Below are 27,983 nucleotides of genomic sequence, written 5' to 3' on the forward strand. Positions count from 1 at the left end.
GGGTGCAACTGGTATTCTTGACTAGGTTTCCTACAAAAGAATACTACTACACAGCCCAGTAATTTTTAGGCTGAAAGCATACTCAAGAAACTTATTAAGATCACTGCTTTCTAACCTACAGCTTGCCTGTAAGTTCAGGCTAAGTACATAGTTTTAAAAAATCAGCTGTTAATCTTTGGGCGGAACCTGCTACCTTCCTCTAATATTAATTATCTTAAGAATTTCTGGTCTGTTTTAATTATCTTAAGAATTTCTGGTCTGTTTTACAATCTCTACAAATATGCAAAGTGTCCCTTATGACTTAATTTGGCAAAACTCCATTAATTTTAATAATCATATTCCCAAGGGTCATACTAAAAACTGGATAGGTATGACTAACTCATTAATAGGTCCCAATGACAGTAATGTTTATCTTCCTTAACTGCCTTGTTTACAGAAACTCTTTATAAGAGGGCTAACCACAAACTTAACATTACCAAGGAATTTCAGAATTCAAAATATTTTGGTTAATGTCTTAGTTTTCATGATAATCCCCAGATCTGCCTAAGATCACAGAGCTAGAAAGTGGCAAGTGATATCTGTAGCCAGTTTCTCCAGATCCAAGTTGCACATTCCAGCAGCTACAGCACATCACAGACCCAGATGTGGTAAGATGTGCTCCAGTGCACCACCCACGGTTCTCTCCCTCCCGTTCCTCCCAACTAGGAGGCTACAGCTAACAGACTGCCACAGTCACGTTGCAGGGTTTGAAATCCCTCCCAGCTGCTCACCCTCTACTTCTATTCACTTGTTTAATTCGTGTTCTGGGTTCAAGATGTAGTTCATAATGAGAAATACAAAGAAAAGTGAAGAGATAAGAGTTCTTTGGACACAATGCATTTTTAAAATGCACCGAATACATTTTAGAAAGAGTAAAATGACAGAAAAAAGAGGGTCTAGGTTTTCATCCCATTTCTGCTACTCAAAAGTTGAGTGGTTTCTGGCAAATGATGAACTACAATTCCCTCAAAATATCTATCCTACAAGGATGTCATGAGGACTAGAAGTATGAAAAACATAAAAATGAATGTTCTCCAAAAATGTCAGTTATCTTGAAGAGTAAATAGTATAGGGTTACAAATAAGAAGAAGCTGTTCTTCCCCATAAGACACCTAGAATTGTTAGGTTATATATTTAGAACTGGTAAAATGTGAGATCGAGCAATGTTTTTGAAGCTAATTTCAGTGTTTAACCAAACAATACTTCAATGAATCGTTATATACTGCTGAGATTATTTCTTGATTACACTCAGCAGAACCTCTGCAGCCTGTCCAGTAGAGATATGATTGAGGAGGATTTTATAAGATAACAAATAATTTCTCTTGTAGGACATATACAAGGAGGGTTTTCTATTCTTTGCTATTTCAGACTCTTCAAGAGACCTTAGTCACAAAAGAGAAATGGGGAACACTTAACTTGGTTTGTACAAATTCTAAAGTCAAATAACCAATCTAGGTATTTTCAGTTGCTTTTTCCTACTTGTGAAAACACAGAATTTTAATATGGGCTCACAGGCAGGCCTACTATAATGTTTTTATATATGATGTATTTACTAAGAGAAATTTCATACCTCACTACAAGATGCAACTGCTCTGTGTAAAGGTGTCAACCATTTGCTGTCTTTGGCATTAACTCTAGCTCCTGCAACAAGAAGAAAAAAATAATTGAAATATTTTACATAAAATATTTTAAATAAATTTCCTGAAATATTAGTTATATATAGTCCAAATTGGGTAAGTAACAACTGAAAAAGTAGTACTTCATTTTTTTATACTTTCTGCTAATAAATTACCATTAAATCACAAAACAAAATTCTCCAATAAGGTATTAGCTCTTTTTATTAAAAATAAAAGAAACATCCTTTTATATATAGACTAGAAAAGCACCTTTATACAGAGCATATTAAAGTAAAAATAAGATCCCATTTTAAATCGTGTCTTAAAAAAGTCAAATACTTAATAAGAATACTCCTATCTAAAACGCAGACCATTACAAAGTCTTCATTACATTTCTTTACTAGGAATCTATCATGGTATAAAGCAATATAATATCAAAATAGTTCTTCAATGAGGATAAAAACTGCATTGGGTATTCCTGTGTAAAATGGATACAATGGCTACCGACTTAAGGAAAAAAAACTGAGAAAGAAATGAATGAACCCACATGTCTTTCTGGGTTACACCTAAAGGTTTAAATAATTACAAAAATATCAACTACGTACAGTTACTTAAAAATCATTGCTGGGGCACCTGGGTGGCTCAGTCGGTTAAGCATCAGACTTGGTCTCAGGTCATGATCTCACAGTTTGTGAGTTCGATCGAGCCCTGTGTCGGGTTCTGTGCTGACAGCTCAGAGCCTGGAGCCTGCTTCAGATTCTATCTCCTCTCTGCCCCTCCCCTACTCACACACTCTCTCTCTTTCTCTCTCTCAAATATAAATCAATGTTAAAAAAATTATAAAAAGTCACTGGCAATGGATAAAAATTATCCTTAATAGAATATAAATACATTTAGTGAGACCAAAAAAAAAAAAAAAAAAAAAAAGGAGGGAAAAATCTATTGGCTATATAAAATCCACTGATTTTGTACCTAAATCCCAACCAAACAGAAGCAGCAACCAAACTGTAGCATCAGTGTATATCTAAGTAAAAACACACAGCCCCAGCTCTTAAAAGTGTAGAAGGACTGGCAATAGGTCCTACACTATAAACAATCCTATATTTATATCCAAGATCATTACTAGCTAGTAAGAAAGGCCTTTAGATATCTAGTCCAAACTCCTTATTTTCTAGATGATGAAACACAGGTACAGTGGATAGCTTAACATCAAAGTATAGTAGAACCAAGGCTAAATTCAGATGTCTAATGTTTACACTGTATGTTTTGAGTGTGAGGTTCCAGGGAATAATCAAGTGCAGTGACTCGAAGTTACAGCTCTAATAACTACTAGCTATGGGTTCCTAACTAGCTGTGTGATCCCTCTCAACCTGTTTCTTCATCTATAAAGCAGATCTCCTAATACCTTGTTACAAAGATTAACATGATAAACACACAATACATGTTTATTAGAATAGATTTAAAAGTCTTGAATGTGAGAGAAAAATGAAATGAAATGTAAGTGTATAAAACCATCCACAAATGTAAGAAGTTGAAATTCTGAGAGTAGCTAAACTCTGAGCAGTGACAGTGAGGACACTGAAAGAATCAAGAACCAACATGAGAGCTTTTCATGATTGTTCAGTTAGGCTTTGGGTGAAAGACAGGGGCTCAGCAAAATGAAGAACAGCTACAGAGAGTAGTATAATATTCATGTAATAAACATCTGAACAACCATCTGCTAGGCTCTTGGGAGACCAAAATGGTTAAAACACAGACTGCCTGAGTACAATAAAGTCAGCATTTATTTTGTGTAAGATCATCATCAAAAATCATCATGTAGATAGTGCAAACATTTTAAATGTTTACTGGTTAGGAGGTTAGAGTCCTTAGAGACAATAAAGGGGCAGTATAGAAGCTAGGCTTCTTCATTCTCCCATTTATCTGGTTGGAATTTCAATTCTTCTCCATTATCCTTGTACCTCTCTCTACAATTTTTTATTTATGTGTATAGTTGAAAGGCAAGAATTGGCTTTAAAGCCTCAAAGGTAGTGACACACTCAGAAAAGACAATTACTCTGGACAAAGGCAGAAAAGAATGAGGCCTGATTATGGATCTTCAGCAAATGGGAAGGGTCAAAAGTCTGGTTGCAGATATTAATTAACAAGGAAATAGAATGTGGCTGTCATGAAAAATGAGAAGAATCTTTATGTGCTGATAAAGATCTGAGAAATAAAAAGTGAAAAAAGCAGTGAGAACTGTTAGAATAATATTCTTTAATTTTATGTAGAAAATGGAAGAGATAAGTATCTACGGAAAAGATAAATATCTATATTCATATTTGCTTTATATGCAGAAGGAAACTCTGGAGGAACACTAAGACATTAATAACAGTGGTTGCCTATACATTTGTGTAGGTGGTGGGGTACAATGAGAACTGTGTGATAGAGGACTGGGGTAGAAAGGCAACTTCACTGTACCACATACCTTTAAATATATATTTAAAATTTTTAAAATAAAATTGAAATACGACTTACTTAAAAAAAAAAATGTACTGAAGAAGGAATAAAAGGAATGGCCATAAAAAATTCCAAGAATTTGGCTTCAAGTGTTTCAAATTGGAAAGTAACTAGGAAGAAAGTAAAGATAGTTTTGTCTTTCTTTGGAACAGTTATCACATACATAGTTGAAGGACGAAAATCCAATTTTCATGGCCATTTGTCAGCCCAAAGTAAAAGACTCTGCTGGTACCATTTTTCCACTTTAAGTTATGATAATTAAGTAGTCTTTCTTTCTCTTCACTTATTTTTTTTTAATGTTTTTTTTAATGTTTATTTAATGTTTCTCTTTGAGAGAGAGAAAGAGGGAGAGAGAGTAGGGGAGAGGCAGAGAGAGAGGGAGACACAGAATCTGAAGCAGGCTCTGAGTTGCCAGCACAGAGCCTGATGTGGAGTGTGAACCTACAAACTGTGAGATCATGACCTGAGCCAGTCTGACTCTTAACTGATTGAGCCACTCAGGTGCCCCATCTCTTCACTTTTAATAACAAATTTTATTGTTTTTATTATTTTTTAAATGTTTATTTTTGAGAGAGAGAACGTGAGCGGGGGAGAAGCATAGAGAGGGAGACACAGAATTGGAAGCAAGCTCCAGGCTCTGAGCTGTCAGCACAGATCCTGATGTGGGGCTCAAACTCATAAACTGTGAGATCATGACCTGAGAGGCAAATTCGGACACTTAATCGACTGAGCCACCCAGGTGCCTCATAATAACAAATTCAAAGTTAATTTATCAAAAAACATGAGTGACTGTAACAATCCACTGATAGTTTACTGAGGATACAAAATACTACTACTTGCTATTAATGTAACAGGCAACTTGATTAAAAAATCTGGCTTGTTCTTTGTAGATTCTAAAGATAGTTATCTGAAGGAAGAGGAGCACCATAGGATTTTAGACATCTGATCGTATCTTTTTCAGAAGACACTCATCTTTTGTTTAAACCATGTGTTTCTTCTAATAGCATTAATCAAATGTCTTAATTCCCTGGAAATTAAAAGTCAAGTAGATGAGAAATGGTTGAACTACTTCTAAGGACACCAACAGAACAAATATCTCGCCTGCCCACATCCATTAATTAGTATGCGCTTTACATATTAACAGGCAAATACGGCATAGCAATGCACATTATAAGAGCAGCAGTGGGTATAAAATGAAAATGGAGTAAGAGCAACAAGCATGGCGGCACACTTCAGATGGCCAGGCTCCCAAAAATCATCTTATGAGAATTGTGAAGGTAACCAGACTTCTGTTCTACACAGAGGGCTCCAAAATTAACTATATATTCATAAACACAAACTACAAAGTCATTCCACTAATGGAAAATATATTTCTAGAGTAAAGTTTACTAGTCTAATAGCTGAAAACCAGTCACAATGGCTAACAATGAAGATGGAGACAGAGGAAAAAAGATCATATCAACTTAAAACATAAAACAGCCTTCAAAGAGAGAAAATCAAAATGTAACAGCTCTAGTGACTACACCACATACTCTATACATGGCAGAGTACAATATTTGTGGTTTCTAAATCACCAAGAAAGAATTAATTCCTTTACTATTTCCTAATCATCAAAACAGAAGAGAATATATAACAGCAGCTCCATCCCTAGTGTTGAAGTTAGGTTACTGGGAGGCCCTCGGGTAAGAGGAAGAACTGCTGAGAAATTGAAGAAAATTAAGATAGGAATTTAAGAATGGTATTACTGACTGACTACTGCAAACCAACATTTACAGAAAATCTCTCAGTGCAAGAAGCACATTTCATTAAATCCAAGACAGTTATGTCCAATAGTATACCAAATACTTTCTTTACGAGACTCCCCCCGCCGCCACAAATCCACGTATAAGGGAAATCTATGAGCCTTCCCTTAAGATAATAAATAAGCGGCCAGCACATATGCCATGTCAAATATCTGAATTTGGATCCATCTTCCCAGAGTAGAAATGTGATTAGATTTCTGCAATATTAAAAGCAAAAAAGAAAACAAGCAAACAAAAAACAACTGCAAGGTAACCAAAACAGGTTGTATCCATTTGATACCAGAGTTAATGATTATATAGAAAAATTCAGATAACCAGCTTCTCTTTTCATTTCACACAGTCTTTTCATTTAATAATGCATATATATAAAAATGTACTCTGACAGTTTATAAAAGAAAAAAAATTAAGGTGAGATTTCCAAGATTAAGCAAATGCCTAGTTCATTTGAAGATAAACAGGAAAATAATTTTTTTAAAAATCTGATTTACTTACATCAGTCTATTCTGGGCTCTAGACAACAGTGTAGCTGAAGAGAGGTCTGCACTCATGAAGAGACAGTCAGGGGTTAGTGGAAGGAGCCGGGGAGCAGGAACTGTGATCTAATAATGGCTCTGTAACCAGCAGGCTGTGTGACCTGGGGTTGTTCCCCACAACCCAGACCTTCATGTTGTTAATCATAATCCCTGTCTCCTATGCCTTGCTGTGTACATGGAGGGTGGGGTAGAGGGCGAGGGAGGATGGGCCCCAGGTTGAAACAACAGAGGGAGCTCCTGTTTCCACAAAGTGGGTTCCACACGTCAGGAACTCAGATCAGGAGCATCCCACTTGACTCTAGGTCTCAACTCATCTGTTTTTTCCCCTAATCAGTCAACAAAATGTGCCAATTCTCTGAGCTTTGAAAACTCAGTTATTAGTAAAACAAGGGTTTTGCTAAGTGATCTGTATGATCCATTTCTAGTTACAACATTCTATTCTATTTTGAAACAGGTACCCAGAATGAATTATTTCATACTTATTAAAATACCTTGCCCTACCTTAACATTAGGTAGATGAGGTAGCATCTTCATAATCTATACCAGGGTGTCTTCAAATTACAGCCCACAGATTGCCAACCACCTACTGGGTAAATAAAGTTCTACTGCAATACAGCTACACCTATTACAATGTTAACTATGTGGCTTTCACATCAGAGGAGTAGAATTAAAAGTAGTTGCCAGGTGTCTGCCTGGCCCTTTACATAAAAAGTCTATTGACCTCTGAGCTAGGCTAAGTACTTGATAGTAGATATTATTAAAGTTATTTCTATTGTCAAGGTGTTTATAATCATTATAAGTACTCCCACTAATAATATTCTCAAGCTTTTCCTTACAGAGAATAATTCTCTTTGCTACTCCTAAGCTTCAGAGGAGACTGTCCAAATCCAGTGAGCTGGGCCAGGAGCCAAACACTTTCATTACTCTTTTCAAACTGGAAATAATGCTTTCCTTTGGCTGCCTACCATAAGCAGTGGTAAAAGCTTCAGATTCTGTTTTCAGGTTGGGAGTGGAATAAGCAAAAAATAATTACATTTCCACTTTTCCACCTGCAATGCTAAAAAACAAACAAACAAACAAACAAACAAAAAATCCAAAAGCTGCTGAACTGTATCATTTATGATGGTATTATGGACACCAGATACCGTGGTTAAACTGTGTCCCCTCCACCCTTCCCAAATTCATATGTTGAAGTCCTAAACCCAGCATCTCAGAATGAAAACTTATTTGAAAACAGGGTCTCTACAGAGATAAGTTAAAATGAGGTTATTAAGGTGGGCCCTAATCTAATATGACTGGTATCCTTTCAAGCAGAAGAAATGTGGACTCAGATATGTACAGACAGAAGACACAAAAAGAAATGGTCATCTACAAGCTATGGAGAGAGGCCTAGAACAGATCCTTCCCTCACAGCCACATAATAAGTGATGCCACCAAAACCTTGATCTCAGACTTTTAACCTCTGTAATTATGAAAAAATAAATTTCTGCTGTTTAAGTCACTCAACTTGTGGTACTTTTTTATAGCAGCCCTAGCAAACTAATATACCAGCAATGAAGGTTTTCAAGGGCCACATACTTTATGTCTAATTCCTAATACCAAAAACGTAATATTCGTATTTCCTTATTAAGGACTATATTTTCTATAACAGACTAACCAAATGAATTTTTGACTTACACAACACAGTCATTTACCAGTTAATCACACACTAGAAACAGTCTGAGGTACTGCTAAACCTATCATTTTAAATACAAGCATTAAATGAATAGCTGTCATAAAAATATATATAGTTTGTAGCCAAGAACATTTAGTCCTTAAAACAGAAGTTCTTCACTAAAAGTAATTATCTACACAAATTTTGCTAAGTCAGTGGGCAGAGTGGAGGGGGCAGAGTGAAGAGGGGAGCAAGACTACAGCAGAGTAACTTTTGGCCAGTTATTATATCTAAATACCTTAGTTTCCCTCTCTATAATAATAATACCTTCACAGAGTTAAGAGTGAAAAAGTAAATTTAGAATAGTACTTGAAAGGTAGTAAGAGCACAAAGTTTCCTCTTACTATTTTACCTCAAAAAATAATAACTGTGAAGTTAATTCCACTAGACTCCAGTGTTACTATAGATTCTACAGAAGGATTTACTTGTTTGATTACACATAACACGTCAAGAATGATACCCCTGATCCAAAAATCTTGGAGGTGCATCATGTATAAATGTATGATTTCCAATGAATTTAGTTCTGGACTGCAGGTTAAAGAGAGTCTGTAGTTTTGCTCTTAACAAAAAACCTAACCAAAATATAAAAGAGAATATGAGGAAATAACATCCTTAATACAACGAGAAAACAGTTGCACCTGCAAACCAAACTATGAAAATTTCCACCAAATACAGTGAAATCTATACCAAAATGAGGGAGGATACCAAATGAAGCTTCTTTGGATTTGGGGAAGGCCACGGAGTCTTCTAAAAGAATGTGTTTGTGTGTATGTGCATCTGTCCTTTTTTCCTTGCTGTGTCCCAGAACCTCTTTCTAACAATCTTTTAGATGATCTACAGCAGTATGTGGGTAATTCACAGAACTCTAACTTCACAATACAGAAGACCAAAGTGGGGCAGTTCTAAAAGAGGGACCAACCAGGCATCTTTACTACTTTTGACCCAAATGAAGATGGAGGGTAAGAGCCAAACACCAGCAGATGACTACCTAAGGACCTGTGATCTAAGGAGGTAATGACATGAAGTACGCAAAGAACTGAAGGAAGCTCCTCTGCTAGACTGAGAAAACCCATTTAGCGTGAGAGCTACTGGAACAGACAAACCTAACTGATGCTCACTTTTTGCCCCTGCCTACTCTATTTGTTAGCAAATAGCTGTTCCAGAGAGAAGAATATTCTTCAAAGATACGTAAAGATGCAGCATGGGACACTAGGGAAAATATATATGGGAGCAGAATAAACTGAGCAAACAGTCAATAGGTATATCTGAAAGAAATTATCCCAGGAAAGCAGAGGATGAATCTATAAACTACTCTATACACAACCTCAGAGAAAGTAAGCTCTGAAGAGAGACCTTAAAGAGTTCCAAGACAGAGGAAAAACAATGCAAAGGGATGAGAGCTGGCAGAGATAAGAAAGAAAGAAGGAAAATAAGACAATCATAGATAAAAGCCTAGAAATTACAGAAGGTAAAATAAACATGATTTAAAACACAGCCAGGAATCTGAACCACAGTCAAAAAACCTACATCAGACCAGGTCACTTCCCTCAAAAACTCTCCTTTGGCTTTCCACGTCACTTTAAGGGCCAAACCAAGTCTTTGCCAAAGCCTATAAGGCCACACATGATCTGGAACCTTGCTACCTCCTCCACTTCTTTTCCTGTTTTTTGCACTTGCCTCCAAACATGCCACCACCTCAGGGTGTCTGGTCTTGTTCTCTCCATTTCCTCTAAATATCTGCATGGTGTACAAGGTTTGCTTCCTCATCTCCTTCATTTATCTGCTCAAATGTCATATAACACTGAATCTTTTCCTAATAACCTAATATAAAACAGGAACTGATCCCCACCCAATATACTATTGCTTTAATCTTCTCATAGCAATTATCACTTACAAGACAAGCTACAGGTATTAACTTCTGACTCCTCCGTCAAAACAAACTCCATGAAGGCTGGGACTTCCATCTATTTTATTTACTGCTCTACCCACAGCACCTAGAATAGTGCTTGATACACAGACACGCTCATTAAATATTTGATGCATGAATGAAGGACAATAACCTAAAACTAAAAGGAAAAGATAAAATTACAATCAGAGAAAAAAGCTCATAGAAAAATATACAGTAGAAAAAATTTACTGACAGAAAAACACAGAAATAAAATATTCAAAGATTCAGTGGACAATAAACATGAAATAAAAATCTAAGTTTTAGGGGCATCTGAGTGGCTCCGTCGGTTAGTCTTGATTTTGGCTCAGGTCATGATCTCACGGTTCGTGAGTTTCAGCCCTGCATTGGGCTCTGCACTGACACTGCAGAGCCTGCTTGGGATTCTGTTTCCCTCTCTGCCCCCACCCCCTGCTCACTCTCTTATCACTCTATCAAAATAAGTAAAAATAAATTTAAAAAAAAAAATCTAAATTTCAGAGCTAGAAGTGCATACTGACATTTCCCAGCAAAAATAATCAACAGATTTAGCCTACGTAAGTTAGTACTGGATTTTAGGGATAAAGAATTGAATCCTACAGGCATCCAGGCAAAAGAGAAGTGACCATAATGGTGGAGGTGGTATTGGGGGCAGGGGGTGTGGGGGAGGGGGGGAGAGTGGGGAGATGGAAATGGTCAGTAGAGAAGAGCCTGATCCAAGACTTGCATTTAATGCTAGAAGATACTGAAGTAACATCTATAAAGTTGAGAGTAGAAAGCATGAATCAAGAATTTTATAAGTAGCCAATCTACCTTTCAGTTAAATAAAAAAGGCAACAGTCCCAAATAAATAAGAACGAGCTCTTACTGAAAATTAAAAAAAAAAAGAAATAACAACAACAACAAAAAAAAAAACACCCAGCCCCCAACAACTTGATGCTGTCTATACAACCAAGAGATACACAAAAATAAAAAAACCTGGGGCTAGAGAAGCAATGGATAAAGACTGGGGGTGTGTGTGAAAACAGTGGGAATTCTGATTACAAAATAGAACGTAAAGTCATAATTCTTGACAATGAAAACACAAGAGTGAAACAAATTAGAGAACACGGTTTCCTACTTCCCACCATAGGAAGTCAGAAAACAATCAAAATCCAAACACGAACATGGAAGGACAGGACTATAGGCTGATGTCAACCTTTTTATCTTCTTCATTTTTCATTTCAGAGAAATATGTAGCAACAAATAACCTTGTTATCAACACCAAAGTAGTTTTTATAATATAAAATTAATACATTTACTTTATTGTGTTTTTATTGAAGCATATCATGACTTTGGTATAATGCAAGAGCTAAATGGGGATTGTTTCACATTAATTTTCTTAAGATTATTATTTTTTTAATTTAAATTCAATTTAGTTAACATACACTGTAGTCCTGGTTTCAGGTAGAACCCAGTGATTCATCTCTTACATATGATACCCAGTGCTCATCCCAAAAAGTACCTCTTTAATGCCCATCCCCCCACCATTATGACTATAAAATGTCACTAATTACTATTATTTTCCATTTTTTAATGTTTATTTGAGAGAGAGAGAGAGCGCGCGCACGCACACATGAGTGGGGGAGGGGGAGAGAGAGAGGGAGACACAGAATCCAAACCAGACTCCAGGCTCTGAGCTGTCAGCACATAGCCCGATGTGGGGCTTGAATTCAGACCCGAGATCATGACCGGAACCAAAGTCAGACACTTAACTGACTGAGCCACCCAGGCACCCCAAAATGTCACTAATTATTAACATGAAAGGCAGGAGCAATCTGCCCTGAACTTTCTATGTTAACAGTTTTCACCGCTAACATGGGCAGATTAGCCTACTTTTGTTGCCTACTTTCTCCTCTCCATGTATTCCATTCTCTTCTTTGTTTAGAGACTCGATCAGGTCAACACCTAGTTTCAATTCTAATTCCTAAGTAAACTTATTAAAAGTTCATTCAATATGATTATAAAGTTGTTTGATGGACACAGAATTTGAAATCAAGGGTATGGAAATCAGAGTCTAACCTGGGCCTCAACAACCACAGCTTTCACACCAAATTTAAGTAGAACTCTTAAAGTACCACTACACAAACTTAAAGTCTACTTTTGCAGATTTAAAGTATACTATTTGGAGACTACTGTATTGAGTGATATTTATACTTTTCCTCACAGTTTTATTGCGATATAACTGACTTATTGACAACAAATTTGATATTAAAAAAAGATATAATTGACTTATATAAAATGTATTAGTTTAAAATATACATGATTTGAAACGTATATTGTGAAAAAATTACAGTAAGTTAACATCCATCACCTCAAATAGTTAAAAAAAAATTTTGTGACAACTTTGACGATCTACTCTCCTATAACTTTCAAATATACATTATTGTTTACTATAGTCAACATGCTATACATTACATCCCCAGGACTTACTTATAACTAGTAGTTCCTACCTTTTGACTGCCTATACTCATTTCCCCCAACCCTGGCAACCAGCAATTTCTTCTGTTTCAATGAGTTCAGTTTTTTTCAGATTCCACATATAAGTGAGAATATGCATTACTTATCTTTCTCTAACTTATTTCATTTAGCATAATGTTCTCAAGGTCCATCCATCTTGTTGGATCATTGACCAGTTATCTTTTTTATGGCTGAACAATATTCCAGTGTACACATACACACGATTTCTTTATCCATCCATTGACAGACATGTAGGCTGTTTCCATGTCTTGCTTATTGAGAATAATGCTGCCATTAACACGCGAGTGCAGATATCTCTTCTAGATAGTGATTTCATTTCCTTTGGGTATACACTCAGAAGTGGAATTGTTGGATCCTATGGTAGGTAGTTCCATTCTTAATGTTTTGAGGAACCTTCATACTGTTTTCCACGGTAGCCCTACCAATTTACACTCCTACCAACAGTACACAAGGTTTTCCTTTTCTTTACATTCTTGCCAAAACTTTTCACCTCATCTTTTTCATAAAAACCATTCAAATGAGTGTGAGACGATATGTCATTGTGGTTTTGCTTTGCATTTCCCTGATGAATAGTGATGATGAGCATCTTTTCATGTATCTGTCAGCCATATGTAGGTCTCTTTTGGAAAAATGTCTTTCCAGTTCCTTTGCCCAAGATTTAATCAGATTGTTCTGCTATTGATTTGTGTGAATTTTCTATATTTTGGATATCAATCCCTTATGAGATACATAATTTTAAATATTTTCTCCCATTCTGTACATTGCCTTTTCATTTTGTTGGTTTCCTTTGCTGTACTGAATGAAACCTTTTAGTTCAATGTAGTCCCTGCTTGTTATTTCTGCTTTTGGTGTCAAATCCAAAAAAATCACTGCCAAGACTGAGGTCAAAGAGCTTACCCCCTACAATTTCTTCTAGGAATTTTATGGTTTCAAGTCTTTAATCCATTCTTAGTTGATTTTTGTATATGGTAGGAGACAGTGGTAAGGTTTCATTCTCTGCATGTGACTGTTCAGTGTTCCCAACACCATTTATTGAAAAAACTGCCCTTAACCTATTGCATAGTTTTGGCTTTGTCATAAATTATCACATACACATGGATTGAGTTCTGGGCTTTCTTTTTGCTCCACTGATCTGTGTGTCTATTTTTATGCCAATACCATACTAGTTTGGTTACTACAGCTTTGTATATAGTTTGAAATCAGAAAATGTGATGCCCTTAGCTTTGTTTTTCTTTTCCAAGATTGTTTGGGTTATTTGGGGTCTTTGTGGTTCCATACAAATTTCAGTACTGTTTTTCCTACTCCTGTTACAATGCCATTGGAATTTTGATAAAGACTGCATGCATTAAAGCTGTAGATTGCTTCAGGTAGTATACAGATTTAACAATATTAATTCTTGTAATTCATGAGCATGGAATATCTTTCCATTTATTTTTTTTTTTTAATTTTTTTTCAACGTTTTTTATTTATTTTTGGGACAGAGAGAGACAGAGCATGAACGGGGGAGGGGCAGAGAGAGAGGGAGACACAGAATCGGAAACAGGCTCCAGGCTCCGAGCCATCAGCCCAGAGCCTGACGCGGGGCTCGAACTCACGGACCGCGAGATCGTGACCTGGCTGAAGTCGGACGCTTAACCGACTGCGCCACCCAGGCGCCCCATCTTTCCATTTATTTTTATCTTCTTCAATTTCTTTCATCAATGACTTATTTGTTTTCAGTATACAAATCTTTTACCTCCTTGATTAAATTTGTTCCTACCTATCTTACTCATTTTGATGCACTTTATATCTTTTTGATGGGACTGTTTTCTTTATTTCTCTTTCTGATAGTACATTATCAATCTATAGAAAGAAACACAATGATTTATGTATACTAATTTTGTATCCGGAAACTTTACTGAATTTATTAGTTCTAACAGTTTTTTGGTGAACTGTACAGTTTTCTATATATAATGTCATGTCATCTACAAATAGAGATAGTTTCACTTATTTCTTTTCAATTTGGATGTCTTTAATTTCTTTTTCTTGCCTATTTGCTCTGCCTGGGATTTCCAGGATTATGTTGAATCAAAGTGAAGAGAGTGGGTACCTTCATCTTGTTCCTGATTTTAGAGGAAAAATGTTCAGCTTTTCACCGTTGAGTATGATGGTAGCTGTGGGTTTGTCATATATGACCTTCATTAGATTGAACACTATGTTGAGTGTTTTTATCATGAGTGGATGATGAATTCTGTCAAATGTTTTTACTGCACTGAGATGATCATGTAATTTTTATCCTTCATTTTGTTAATGTGGTGCTTCTCAATGATTTGCAGATGTTGAACCATTCTTACATTCCTGCAGTAAACCCCACTTGAAAATGGTGTATGATCCTTTTAATGTACTATTGAATTTGGTTTACTGATATTGTGTTGAGGATTTCTGCATCTGTGTTCATCAGGAATACTGGACTATAATTTTCATTTCTCGTAGTATCCTTGTCTGGTTTTGTTATCAGGACAATGCTTGCCTCATAAAAAAAGAAGTCTGGAAGTGTTCCTTCTTCTTCCTTAAAATTTGGTAGAATCTACCAGTGAAGCCATCTGTCTTGACTTTTCTTTGTTAGGAGGTTCTTGACTACAGACTCGATCTCCTTACTAGTAATTGGTCTGTTCAGATTTCCTATTTCTTCATGATGCATTCTTGGTAGGTTGTATGTTTGTACAAATTTATCCATTTTTTCTTGGTTGTCCAATTTGTTGGTATGTAACTATTCATTGTCGCTTACGATCCTTCATATATACATATTTTTTAATGTTTATTTTTGAGAGACAGAGTGTGAGCAGGGGAGGGGCAGACAGAGAAGGAGACACAGAATTGGAAGCAGGCTCCAGGCTCCCAGCTGTCAGCACATAGCCTAATGCGGGGCTCAAACTCATGAACCCCAAGATCATGACCTGAGCCGAAGACGGATGTTTAACCGACTGAGTCACCCAGGCGCTCCTGATCCTTTTGTTTCTGTGGGATCCGTTGGCATGATTCCTCCTTCTGATCTTATTTAACTTGAGTAACTCTCCTTTCTTCTCAATAAGTCTCATTAACAGTTTGCCTATCTTTTGGGGGAAAAAAAAAGTTCTTAATTTCATTAATTTTTCTATTGTTTTTAGATTTTCATTTATTTCTACTTTGATCTTTGTTATTTCCTTCCTTCTGGTAACTTTGGGCTTACTTTCTTCTTTCTCTTGTTCTTTGAGGTGAAAAGCCAAGCTGTTTGAGTTCTTTCGCTTTTCTTAATGCAGGCAATTACTGCTATGAACTTTCCTCTTAGAATTGCTTTTGCTACACCTCATAAGTTTTGGTATATTTTCATTTTCAATTGTCTCAAGATATTTTTTGCTCTTTTATTTCTTTTTTTCACCCATTGGTTGTTCAGTAACATGGCACACCCCTTCTGTATAGTTTTAAAATCCGCCCCCCCCCACCTTTTTTTGATTCTAGAATCGAGTAAGAATACTGTGTACAGTCTATTTTGTTTCAACCTTTGTCTTTCTTGGTTGTGGAAATAAACTCTTATCTGTATTTCCCCAATAGACAAGTCACTTCTCCAGTTAATCATTTCAGAATGTGAGTGGATTACACAATGGGGAGAGGAGAATTTTTAGGAGATTGTATCTAAAAGTCACAAAAAAGGTAATTCCTGATATCAGGAATTTATTTATTTATTTGGCAGGACCAAAATAAAGTTGAGGAAAGAAAGGAGTGCTTAAAAAATAATAACCCAGGGACTCCTGTGTGGCTCAGTCAGTTAAGTGTCCAACATGGTCTCAGCTCAAGTCATGATCTCACAGTTTGTGACTTCGAGCCCGCATGAGGCTTCTGCACTGACAGTACAGAGCCTGCTTGGGATTTTTCTCTCTTTCCCTCCCCCACTCTCTCTTTCACTCTCAAAATAAATAAATAAACTTAAAAAAATAATAGCCCAAATTTTAATTATCTATGATGTACCAGGAACTTTTTCTAGATATCTTAATAACATCATCTCATTTGCTTCAAACCTATAAAATTTATATTAGAAATATAAATGATTTATATTTAAAATGTAAATTTTAAAATATATATAAAAATATTAAATCTGAAAATAAATATAAATTTATAAATTCCTTCAGAAGAGGAAGTTAAAGCTGAGAGATTAAACAACCTCCCAAAGTTCACAAAGGTGCTAAGAGGTAGGACTAAGATTTGCACCTAAATCTATCTGGCCACAGAATCTATGCTCTTTATACTATCTTCTATCTACTATCTACTATGCTTCTCCTGGCAACACAGAGCCTGGTTCATTTACTTTTTTTTCATTTGTAAGTAGAAAATGGAGGTTCTGGTTTAGTAGAAACTTAGCCTTGGATTTCATTCCAACTCATTTTATTCCAGATCCAAGTAAGTTTTTATTTATTTTTCTTAGAGCCTACGTGGTTGTCTGAAGAGAAACAAAGTCTAAGGAAGAGCTTGAGTTGCATCCATAAGAAACAAATCATTTGTCTTCTTTCCTTTTCTTTTCTTTTTTTTTTTTAAATTTTGGTATTTTTTTTTTTTTTTAATTTTTTTAACGTTTATTTATTTTTGAGACAGAGAGAGACAGAGCATGAACAGGGGAGGGGCAGAGAGAGAGGGAGACACAGAATCTGAAACAGGCTCCAGGCTCTGAGCTGTCGGCACAGAGCCCGATGCGGGGCTTGAACTCACGGACCGCGAGATCGTGACCTGAGCCGAAGTCGGACGCTTAACCGACTGAGCCACCCAGGCGCCCCTCTTCTTTCCTTTTCCACTTACCCTGGACCCCCACATTCCTACCTCATTCCCACCTCTCCCATTCTCACTTCCACGAAAGACCTTAGAAACTGAGACCAAAATGTGAAGAGCCTAAACTTATATTGCTATAACCACACATTCACTCAACAAGTATCCAAAACTATTGTAGGTGATGGGAATAAATATGTTAGAAAACAAAGCTGACTAAATCCATCCTTGCCTTGGAGTTTGCATTCTAGTAAGGACAGAATGATTGGAAACAAGTAGCAAAATTTTAAAAGAATATCAGATAATAAGTACTAGGAAAAAAGATAACACAAAGGAGAGGGAAAGGATGGTGGCGGTGGTGGCAGTGATCAGGCGTCACTTCCCCGAGGGGGTAACATCTGAGCAAGGACATAAAAAAAGGTAAGATCACGTGGCTATTTGAGAAAAGACAGTTTGAGGTTAAAGAAGGAGCAGTTCAAAGACCCAGAATGGAAGGCCAGTGGCATTAGAGCAGAATGTGCAAAAGGGAGAGTAGTAGAAACTGAAGGCAAAGGAAATTTGGAGCCAGGAAATAATACAGTGAGAGGTTAAGGTAAAAATGTAATTTTTTATCCTGAGAACTATAAATACAACTATATGAACTATTACCCATGAAACTGATAAAACATAGTATTAAAAGTATTTTTCAAAGACAAGCTGAAATAGTTTTTAATAAATGTATGGTGGTTAATTTTATACATTATTTCTATTCATATTATTCAAAAGAAATTAAGCATCCTCTCAAATGTTTATTATTTTGAAGCTGATATCTGATATTATCATATCATAAGGTTCATCTGACTATATAACACAGAGACAAGGAAGTCAACCTTCTATAGGTAGCTAAAAATCCTTGGTGCATTCACTTTAAAAGCCAGGGATTAAGTCAAACTTTGAGCATTTGAAAAGCTTCTCCTAGGTTAAAAAATTAAAAATGGGAAAAAAGAACCCTCCATGTTAAGTCATAACATCTTTGCATTAAAATGTGAAGTAAATAAACAGAATTCTGTGTTAAAATTAGAAACCTAGCAGTATAGTTCTTATCCAAAGTCCTAGACATTAAATTAGCAGGAACTGTACTGTTTGTAGCATACCTATTTCTTAACAAAAAAAAGAAACTGTTTCTTGGAAAATGTTTGTAAAGAAAATTCCATATATAAATCTATATCCATCAATTCATATTATTATAGTAGAAACCTTAATTAAGAGGAAATATGATTTTTCTCTTGTACCTCCTCCGTTCTTATCTCTAGTAAATTTAAGCTAGAAACTAGGGAGCTAGCATTCACAGAGGAACAGACATCTTCAAGGAAGTTCATCTGTGATGAAGTTACTCATGAAGAAACTAATATAAGAATATCATCTGGGAAGCACTGAGTAATGCGTCTGTTGTACACCTGAAACTAATATAACATTGTAGGTTAATTATACTTCAATAAAAAAAGAATATTAGCTGGGTCAATATTTAATTATATTTAATTCTATATAAGCATACAATTTGTTATAAAACCCAGATTTTAAAACTTTCATAAACTTATAAAATGGCAAAAGTCTATTTAGGCTATTGAATTGGGATCTTCATTCAAAAATTCTCTCAGTGGTCTTACTCCCCAAAATTAAATGAATGATACTATTTCTCCAATTGCACTGTGTGTATATCGCAATTTGACAACACAAGCACAATTCAAGCACGTGCATCCTTTTCCAACAAATATAATTTATAATAACTTGGCTACAACAAAAATGTATCTGAACTCTGACGACAGACCGTCTGATCTGTACAATAAAGTACAAGTTCCTAAAATGTATTTTACCGGCCCTCAAAAAGAGTTAGATAGAAGCTACTTACAGATAGACACCTGGCTGCCATCACTTTCAAAATACATCAAATTACTACCACTTCTCAATATCTCCACTACAGCACTTGGTCTGAGCCACATCACCTTCCCCTTGAAGAACTGCAATTGTCTCCCAGTCACTCTACGGTGAATCAGGCCTACTATGAATAGTCGATGTACTGCCTGAGCTTATATACTGCTCATCTCACCCCATAATTCTCACCTACCTTTTTATTTTTCTATAGCAGTTATCATCTTCTAACATGCTATAACATTTATTTACTTGTATTTATAGCCTGTTTTTCCTTATTAGAGTATACACTCCAGAAGGGCAGTAATCTTTGTTTTGCTCTCTGATGTACTCTACGCACTACAGTAGGACCTAGCACGTGACAGAAGGTCAGCTGTAGAATGAACAAGCAAGTTTCAGCTTAGGAAACAAATATAAGGAAATAGTCAACTAGGTTTGATAAACATTAATTATGACAAAAATATGCATCATGTGCTCTTATTATATAGAGCTTTACATACCAGATAAAATAAGCAGTTCAATGATTTCTGCATCTCCAAGATAGGCAGCAGCATGCAGTGGAGTTCTCTTTTCATTGTCCTGTGAGAAGAAGGAAATGTGGAACTTAAGTTTTAACATAAACTTGATTTCAGTGTACTTTAAATGAAGAAGAACCATGAACTACCAACTTACAAGTTCCACAACCCTAGTCTAAGTCAGCAAGTCCCATTAACAAAATATTTCCTTGCTAGGAGAAGAAAGACCTGAAAAAATATTTTGGCCTTAAATATAAAGTACAGCAAAAATAAAACCTAAGGTGAACAGAGAAATAGCTTCTTAGGCTTTCTTTGACTAAAGATGCCTATATGCTGCTGATATACGAATGCAAATTTCTTTGACTTCATCCTATTCCTCCTCAATACATTTCCACAATTTTACATAGTTTGGAATTGTTAACCTAACTAAATAAAACAAACCCTAACAAACCAAAAGTTTTGCCTATCAAAATGTTTCCACAGGTACCCCAGAATATTTCTCTGGGGATTTGAAGCTATCCCTTAAAACAGTCGTAAGGTTTTTCTTAAAATTCCTGCCAATTTTGTTTGTGGCTCTAAAATATATTCCTATCTTTTTAAACATAAAAAAATATACAGTTTTCCATTTTGCACAGCAAAAAAAAAAAAATAAAGCATCAACAAAACAAACAGGCAATCTACTGAATGGGAAATGATACTTGTAACTGATCTATCCTATAAGGGGTTAATATCCAAACTATATCAAGAATCTGTATGACTCAACCAAAACAAACAAACAAACAAACAAACAATCCAATTAAAAAATAGGCAGAGGACCTGAATAGACATTTTTCCAAAGAAGACATGCAGATGCCCACCAGACACTTGGAAAGTTGTTCAACATCACTAACCATCAGGGAAATGTAAATTAAAACCACAATGAGATATCACCTGTCAGAATCACCAAAATCAAAAAGAGAAGAAATAACAAGTATTGGCAAGGATATGGAGAAAAGGCAACCCTTGTGCACTGATAGTGGGAATGCAAATTAATGCAGCCACTGTGGAAAACAGTAAGAAAGTTCCTCAAAAAATTAAAAATAGAATTACCATATGATCCAGTAATTCCACTATTGGATATTTACCTCCAAAAAAGAAAAACACTAATTCCAAAAAATATATGCATCCCTATGTTTACTGCAGCATTACATACAACCATGGAAGCAACACAAGTGTCTATCCATAGATACATGGATAAAGATGTGGCATATATACACAATGGACTACTACTCAGCCATAAAAAAAAAAGAATAAAATCTTACCATTTGCAATAATGCTAAGTGAAGTAAGTCAGGCAAAGAAAGACAAATATCATATGAATTTATGTGGAATTTATGAAACTGAACAAATGAACCAAGAAAAAAAAGAGACCAAAAAAAAAAAAAAAAAACCAACATACACACACTCTAACATACACACACTCTAAAATACAGAGAACAAACTGGTGGTTGCCAAAGAGGAGATGAGTTGGGGGATGGGTGGAACAGATAAAGGGGACTCAGAGTACACTTATCTTGATAAGCACTGAGAAATGTATAAAACTGCTGAACCATTACATTTTACACCTGAAACTAATGTAACAGTGTATTTAATTATACTGTCATTAAAAAATACATAGTCTTCCAAATCTTCCTTCAAGAAGAGAAGCTACAACTAATGTAAGGCGTCATGTACCTCCCCTGCTCAAACACCAATGATCTCCAGTTTCAGAAGCAAGATTGTGGGGTAAAGTGACATTCAGGGATTTTTAATTCATGTTTACACCTCATCTAAAGTTACAAGGGTATTGCTGACTTGGTTGCATCTGAGAAAGCTATTTACATAGAGTTATTTTGAAATTTACACCCAAATTTTTGGATACAGCTTTGTGATAGACTGTTAGTTGTTTTCCATTATTTATTTTCCCTTTTGTCCATACAAATAAAGTCGTAGCTGGTTATTTACCCATGCAGTAACAGAATATACTCCTAGTCTGCCTTTAGGTTTTGTTACTTAGTGTGAACCAGTGTGGTATGTAAGGTGGAAGTAAAGACACAACATTCAGGTCATCTTTTTTTTTTTTTTTTTTTTTTAATTTTTTTTTCAACGTTTTTTATTTATTTTTGGGACAGAGAGAGACAGAGCATGAACGGGGGAGGGGCAGAGAGAGAGGGAGACACAGAATCGGAAACAGGCTCCAGGCTCCGAGCCATCAGCCCAGAGCCTGACGCGGGGCTCGAACTCACAGACCGCGAGATCGTGACCTGGCTGAAGTCGGACGCTTAACCGACTGCGCCACCCAGGCGCTCCAGGTCATCTTTAATTTAGCAGACAACCACCTTAGAGAAGGACTAATACTTTCCCACTTCCCACAGGCTGGAAGGCAGATGTGAAACTGAGCCAGCTTTGATTCTACAGAGGTTAGGCCAATATACTAGAAGACTATCAAGCAATTAGATGTTGAATGATCTTCTATAGAACAGAGTTGCTCTACAAACCTGGACCACTAACTCCTATACTATTAGGAGAAATAAATTTCCTATTTATTTATCTATTTATTTGAGAGAGCACATGCATGTGGGGGAGAGGGGCAGAGGGAGAAAGAGAATCTTAAGCAGGCTCCATGCTCAGCGCCAAGCCCAACGCAGGGCTTGATCCTACAAACGCCGGGATCATGACCTGAGCTGCAATCATGAATTGGGAGGTTCGACCAACTGAACCGCCCAGCTGCCCCAATAAATTTCTCACTTAAAGAGGTTTGGTGTCTCTTACCGTATTAGAATATGATAGCTTTCAAATTTTAAGAAAAAGAAAAAGTTTATTTCACGATGCAGTAATTTTCTAGTTTGGCAATACCCCAAATACTTTAAGAAAGAATAATTGGACAATTGAGAATAAATTAGGAAAAAAGTTGCTAGTCAAAAGAGAGATGAAAAAAATATTAATAGGCAGTCCAAAAAAGGTTTAACAGTAGCATATAAAAAGGTATTATAAAAATGTGTGTATTTATCACTTGCTCTTCATTGGCTTTTTCATATAACTTTAATACATTTGTGATACTGTTTTTTATCATTTAGGTATTAACAGATGTTTCAGTAACGGGAGGTTGGTACAGTGGCTATTAAAATTGTTTAGTGATAAGAGCTCATGTCTCTCTAACCACAATTAATTTCCACAAGATCATGTTTTTTATTCCAGTGTATACCCCACCAAACAGAATTCTTTGCACAGAAATCACTGAATAGTTGTTGATAACCAACATTAGAGCCACTAAAATCTCAGACTTTATTCAAAGCTGAGTCCTAATTTAGTCATTTTAATAAAAGGATCCTTGGTTTAAGGCTTTTCAGTATTAATCATTAACACAGCAAACTTCCCCAGAGTGTTTAAATATGATCAGACTTACTCAAATTGAGAAACATATCTATTGCAAAGGATAAACCACACACACAGCACACACACAAAGTGAGTCATTTATGTGTGAGAGATGTCTGGAATTCTATGACTCAATGCATTGAATACTATTCATGTATTTTATGACTCATGAACATAGTTTTCCTCTCTACAAATCAAACTAAAGGAAAAAAGGAACACATTGGATAATTTTAAAAGAAATAAATCTACCTATATTTTACTTTACGATAGTTAAGTATTGATAATTACACAATATTTAAGATTTCCCTCTAGCAAAATTTACTAATATGAAAAAATGACTATCCCCTTGTACACACTAATTCTAGTTCAGGGAATTTTTAGATAAAGATATTCCTATGTATATGCAAACAAAATGATTAAGTATACTTATTGATTATTGTAGGAAGCAAAATGCTGGAAACAATTTAAATGCCCACCAACAGGCGAATGGCGATCTAAAACGAAATACAAGAAGCTCTTAACCAACCTTCATTTAACTGACTCACATGATTAATTGATACTCTGTTTTCCTGTGTAAAACTAATGAAGACTCTGGCACACGGTGTATTTTGACTATTAGGCTACCACTTTTATTCCCACCACTGGGTGTCTATTTATCAAGGATAAGATGTGTTTGTTACCACAAATGTTCGTCCAAATTGCAATCATAACTATGTAATTTAAGTATTATTTAAGCTGATAAAATAGGAGTGGGAAAAGCAAATTGTTTCTATGATCACTAGACTGAATATCACATAAAGACTCAATAAAGGTAAGCTATCAAAAAAAGTGCTACTGAACTGGGTGTGGCTGAGAAATGAATCACTAAGGCAAATAGTCAACAAATGGGCAGTTTTGCCCTAAGTTTGATTCTTTTTTTAATGTTTATTTATTTTGAGAAAAAGAGACAGAGAGAAAGAGAAAGAGAGAGAGAGAGAGAGAGAGAGAGAGAGAGAGAACAAGCAGGGGAGGAGTAGAGAGAGGGAGAGAGAGAATCCCAACCAGGTTCCATGCTGTCAGTGCGGAGCCTAACCTGGGGCTCAATCCCATAAAGAGTGAGACCATGACCTGAGTCAAAATCCAGAGTCAGAAGCTTAACTGACTGAGCCACCCAGGCTCCCTCTAAGTTTGATTCTTAAGTGTCTAAATTCTCACACCACTTAAAGAAACCCAAAATGGGTTACAGATAATGCACTGGGGGCAGGGTCTATACAAGGAAGATAACAATGAACAGCAGAATCCACATTGTCAACAAAAAAGCCTCGGCTCAATTAAAAAAAAAAAAAAAAAAAAGATGGCTGTCAAGTAAACATTATTACAATAAAAAGCTCAAAGATCACTTTTTATAGTTCCCTCTGTCAAACTTATTAACTACCAGTTATAAAAGCTATCAGATGAGAGAACTTCTAGTTGTACATTCATAAAGTGAAATACCATGTAAGGGTTCTACATCCAGTTTCATTGTGTAGGTTTTTTTCCCTCCACACATCTAAGCAAAGCCCCAATACACAATGGTGTTACCATTCAACTCAGACTAGGGGAGAGCATCAGATCCCATAGGCTAAAGGTTCAGTCTTACAAGACCTCCCCCTGCACTTGAAATGCCAATAGCAAGTCCAGGTTGTGTACCTGTACTTCTTCTAACCAAATGGCTATTAATCAAAGGTTCCCCTGACACCCTCCTTGCTACAGTGCTCACAGGGTTCATTCAGTAAACCAGTTTTTCTCACTAGACTGCCAGTTCATTACAAGGACATTAGAGGGTACGAATCAACAGCCAGATGGAAAAGAAACATAGAGTGAGATGCTGAACAAAGAACTTTAATCCTGATAGTGTTTCAGGTCCAGCACAGTGGCAGGTGTTAAGGGTTTCTGGTCAACCAACCTGGAAGTTCTCCAAACGCCCTCCTTTGGGACTTTTATGAAGGTTTCCTTAGTAGACATGACTGATTGCATCAACACCTGCTGGCAACTAAGCTTAATCCACTCCCCAGAGGCAGTGGTACTGGGGGAAAGGGGGACTGAGAGTCCCCACCCTCTAATCACAAGGTTGGCTCCACTGGCAAGGAGCCCTCATTCTAAGCTTTCCAAAAGTCACTTCATTTACATAAAAAAGACATCTTTCATTGCTCTCTCACAGGAAATTCCAAGGGTTTTTAGGAGCTCACTGCCAGAAATGGGAACAGAGACCAAATATATACTTTTTATTATAAATCCTAATATCACACCATGCCCCCAATTTAAAAAAACAAGCAGACCTCAATGTTCCTTATCAATGGAAAAGTCTTTAAAGCACAGTGTTAAATGAAAAAATGCAGGCTTAGAACAATTGTATGATAAAAGGTTCTACATCCACTTTGGCTTGATTATGCATAAAATATCTTTGGAAGGATACTCAAGAAACTAATAGAGTGATTACCTCTGGGTGAACGGGAACTGCCGGACTAGGGTTTAAAGTGTGAGAAAGAGTTTTCACTATTTGTAGCCTTTGGTATTGTTTGGAGTTATTACCATGTACATGTTTCAAAAAGTAAAAAAGGAAAAAATTAAAAATAACATTTATACCAACTGAAAAGCTATTTATTAAAAATCCTAAAAATATTTTAATATCCCAGGCATTTTCACAAGTACCAGGTACACGTTACAAAGACAATGTTTCTCAGATATGACGTCAGTTTTTTAAGAAACCACTGCATCTCAATGTAGTATTCTTAAAATAATCCCAACTAGAATTATTGAATATATACACTAGACTCAAACAACAAATATTAACTTTGATCACATAGATTTGATCATATATTCTGAAGTACACTTTTCTTACAGTTCTTATGTAACTACTCAGAAAAAATATTTTGTGCACATGATTAGGGCAACTAAAACTTAACTGCCCACACTCCCCAAATAAGAACAAACAAAAAATAGCTATAACTCTTACAAACGATAATCCTGAAAGAAGATGGCCTACAACAGATGGGTTAAGAAGATCAGGGATTGCTAACAATTTGGGGTTGGGCCAATATGCTGAGCTGGTACATACAAAAGAGAGATACGCAAGTGATCGGAACGTGAAGGAGTTCTTCACAGTGATGCAACAGTTCTGTATCTTAAACGTGTTGGTAGTTATACAAATCTACACATGTGACAAAATGTCATACGATTATTCATAAAGACGATGCCAAATAAATGAATGCAAAATAAATAAATGAATGCAAAAAAACTGGTGAAATCCAAGAGAAGTCTATTCTGTAATTAGTTGTATTGTACCAATATCAGTTTCCTGGTTTTAATAATGCACAGTATGATGTCACCACATTTGAAGAATCTGGTTGATGGAAAGAAAGGATCTCTCTGTACCACTTCTGCAATTTCTGATGTATCTATAATTTCTTTAAAGTTTTAAAAAAGTATTCAGAAAAATCCTATTATATTTTGGTTTATATGTTGTGTTATAGTGAGCTCCAAAAGGAGTCTATAAAACATAGGCAAGCAAGATTGGACAACCTAGGGAATGAGGCTGTGAGAAAGAAGGGAATCCATGGTAGATCCCAAGCACAGGTCAGGAAAAGGATTGTATCTAAGGGGAAGTATCTTAAGTAAAATCTGGGAACTAAAACTGTACTTGTACATTCTCAATATTTTGTGTAGGAGCTTTTAATATAAAGCAGATTTCAGGATCAGGTTGGAATGAGAGGAAACATATAGAGTAGGAAAACCAAAAAGTGAAAAGTTAGAAATGCTAAAGTGAAAGTGAAACAGAACATTCGTACAAGAAATACTTAGAGACTGTGAGAATTTATCCACTTACATGGATTCAACCATGACTTTCATAGCAAGGACTCAATTCTGTAATTCTGCCCTTGTCCAGTAACTGAAAGTGTTTATATATATTAGCTATAACCTCTTAAGAATAGTAATCCTAAAAATCTCAACAATCAACACTTATCTAGTGCTTACTTTCTGCTAGGACTGCCCCAAGCACTTTACCCTGCAGGGTTAAGGAACCAATGTATTTCCTTATTCTACAGATAAAGAAATCAAGGCACAGGAAGGTTTAAGGAACTTACTCAAGATCACGTGGCAGTGGCAGAATCAACATTCAAACACAGGCAGTTGGGCTCCTAACTTCTTACACAGCCTCTATTTGTAATGTTCCATTATGCACGGGAGCTTTAAGCACCATGGTCTGCTTAAAACTAATAATTCTCCTTCAAAACATTCTGTGGCCTGACTTCACTTTTCTTACCAAATTTTAATCAAAATTTTCTTAGTAATTTTTTTCCCTTTCTCTTTTATCTGTACTATCAGACTGAAACTCCCATGTATAGTAGTCAGCTATTAACTTCCAATGCTGTTTGTGGTCCACAGAGTTCAGCTGAACTTACCTAGGACTTTATCAGACCCAATCTTGTCTTACCCTTTCATAAATAAGTTATAAGGCCTGGCTGTTCTCAAAACTGCACACAAGGAACCTCAGCCTTGGGATACAGTTCTGTAGGGTGCTGGTGGATGTCTGTAGCTGCTTCAAATAAAACTCTAGCTTACTCTGGTACATAAGTGGTACTTTGTATACTTACAGCTGTTTGGAACAATCCTTACATTGTGTTTTATTTACTTTTTTAGTTTTTAAAATTTCATTTTGGGAGAGACAGAGTGCAATCAGGGAGAGGGAGGGAGGGAGGGAGGGAGGGAGAGAGAGAGGGAGAGGGAG

At 36.1% G+C, this 27,983-nt stretch overlaps 1 protein-coding gene across 10 annotated transcripts in view; it reads right to left on the bottom strand.

Annotated features, from left to right (window-relative positions):
* Window positions 1–27,983, bottom strand: part of ANKRD28 (ankyrin repeat domain 28) — a 196,668-nt gene that overhangs the window by 64,971 nt on the left and 103,714 nt on the right. For 5 of the 10 annotated variants that reach the window (XM_049628829.1, XM_049628830.1, XM_049628828.1 and 2 more), the window contains 2 exons: window positions 19,829–19,907; window positions 1,610–1,680 (listed from right to left, as the gene is read on the bottom strand). In XM_049628829.1, the coding sequence (XP_049484786.1) occupies window positions 1,610–1,680; window positions 19,829–19,907 (150 nt within the window). The remainder of the gene's footprint in view (window positions 1–1,609; window positions 1,681–19,828; window positions 19,908–27,983) is intronic. The other 5 variants (XM_049628833.1, XM_049628836.1, XM_049628834.1 and 2 more) reach the window with 1 other exon arrangement.

The sequence above is a fragment of the Panthera uncia genome, chromosome C2 (assembly GCF_023721935.1).
Source record: "Panthera uncia isolate 11264 chromosome C2, Puncia_PCG_1.0, whole genome shotgun sequence".
Taxonomy (NCBI): Eukaryota; Metazoa; Chordata; class Mammalia; order Carnivora; family Felidae; genus Panthera; species Panthera uncia.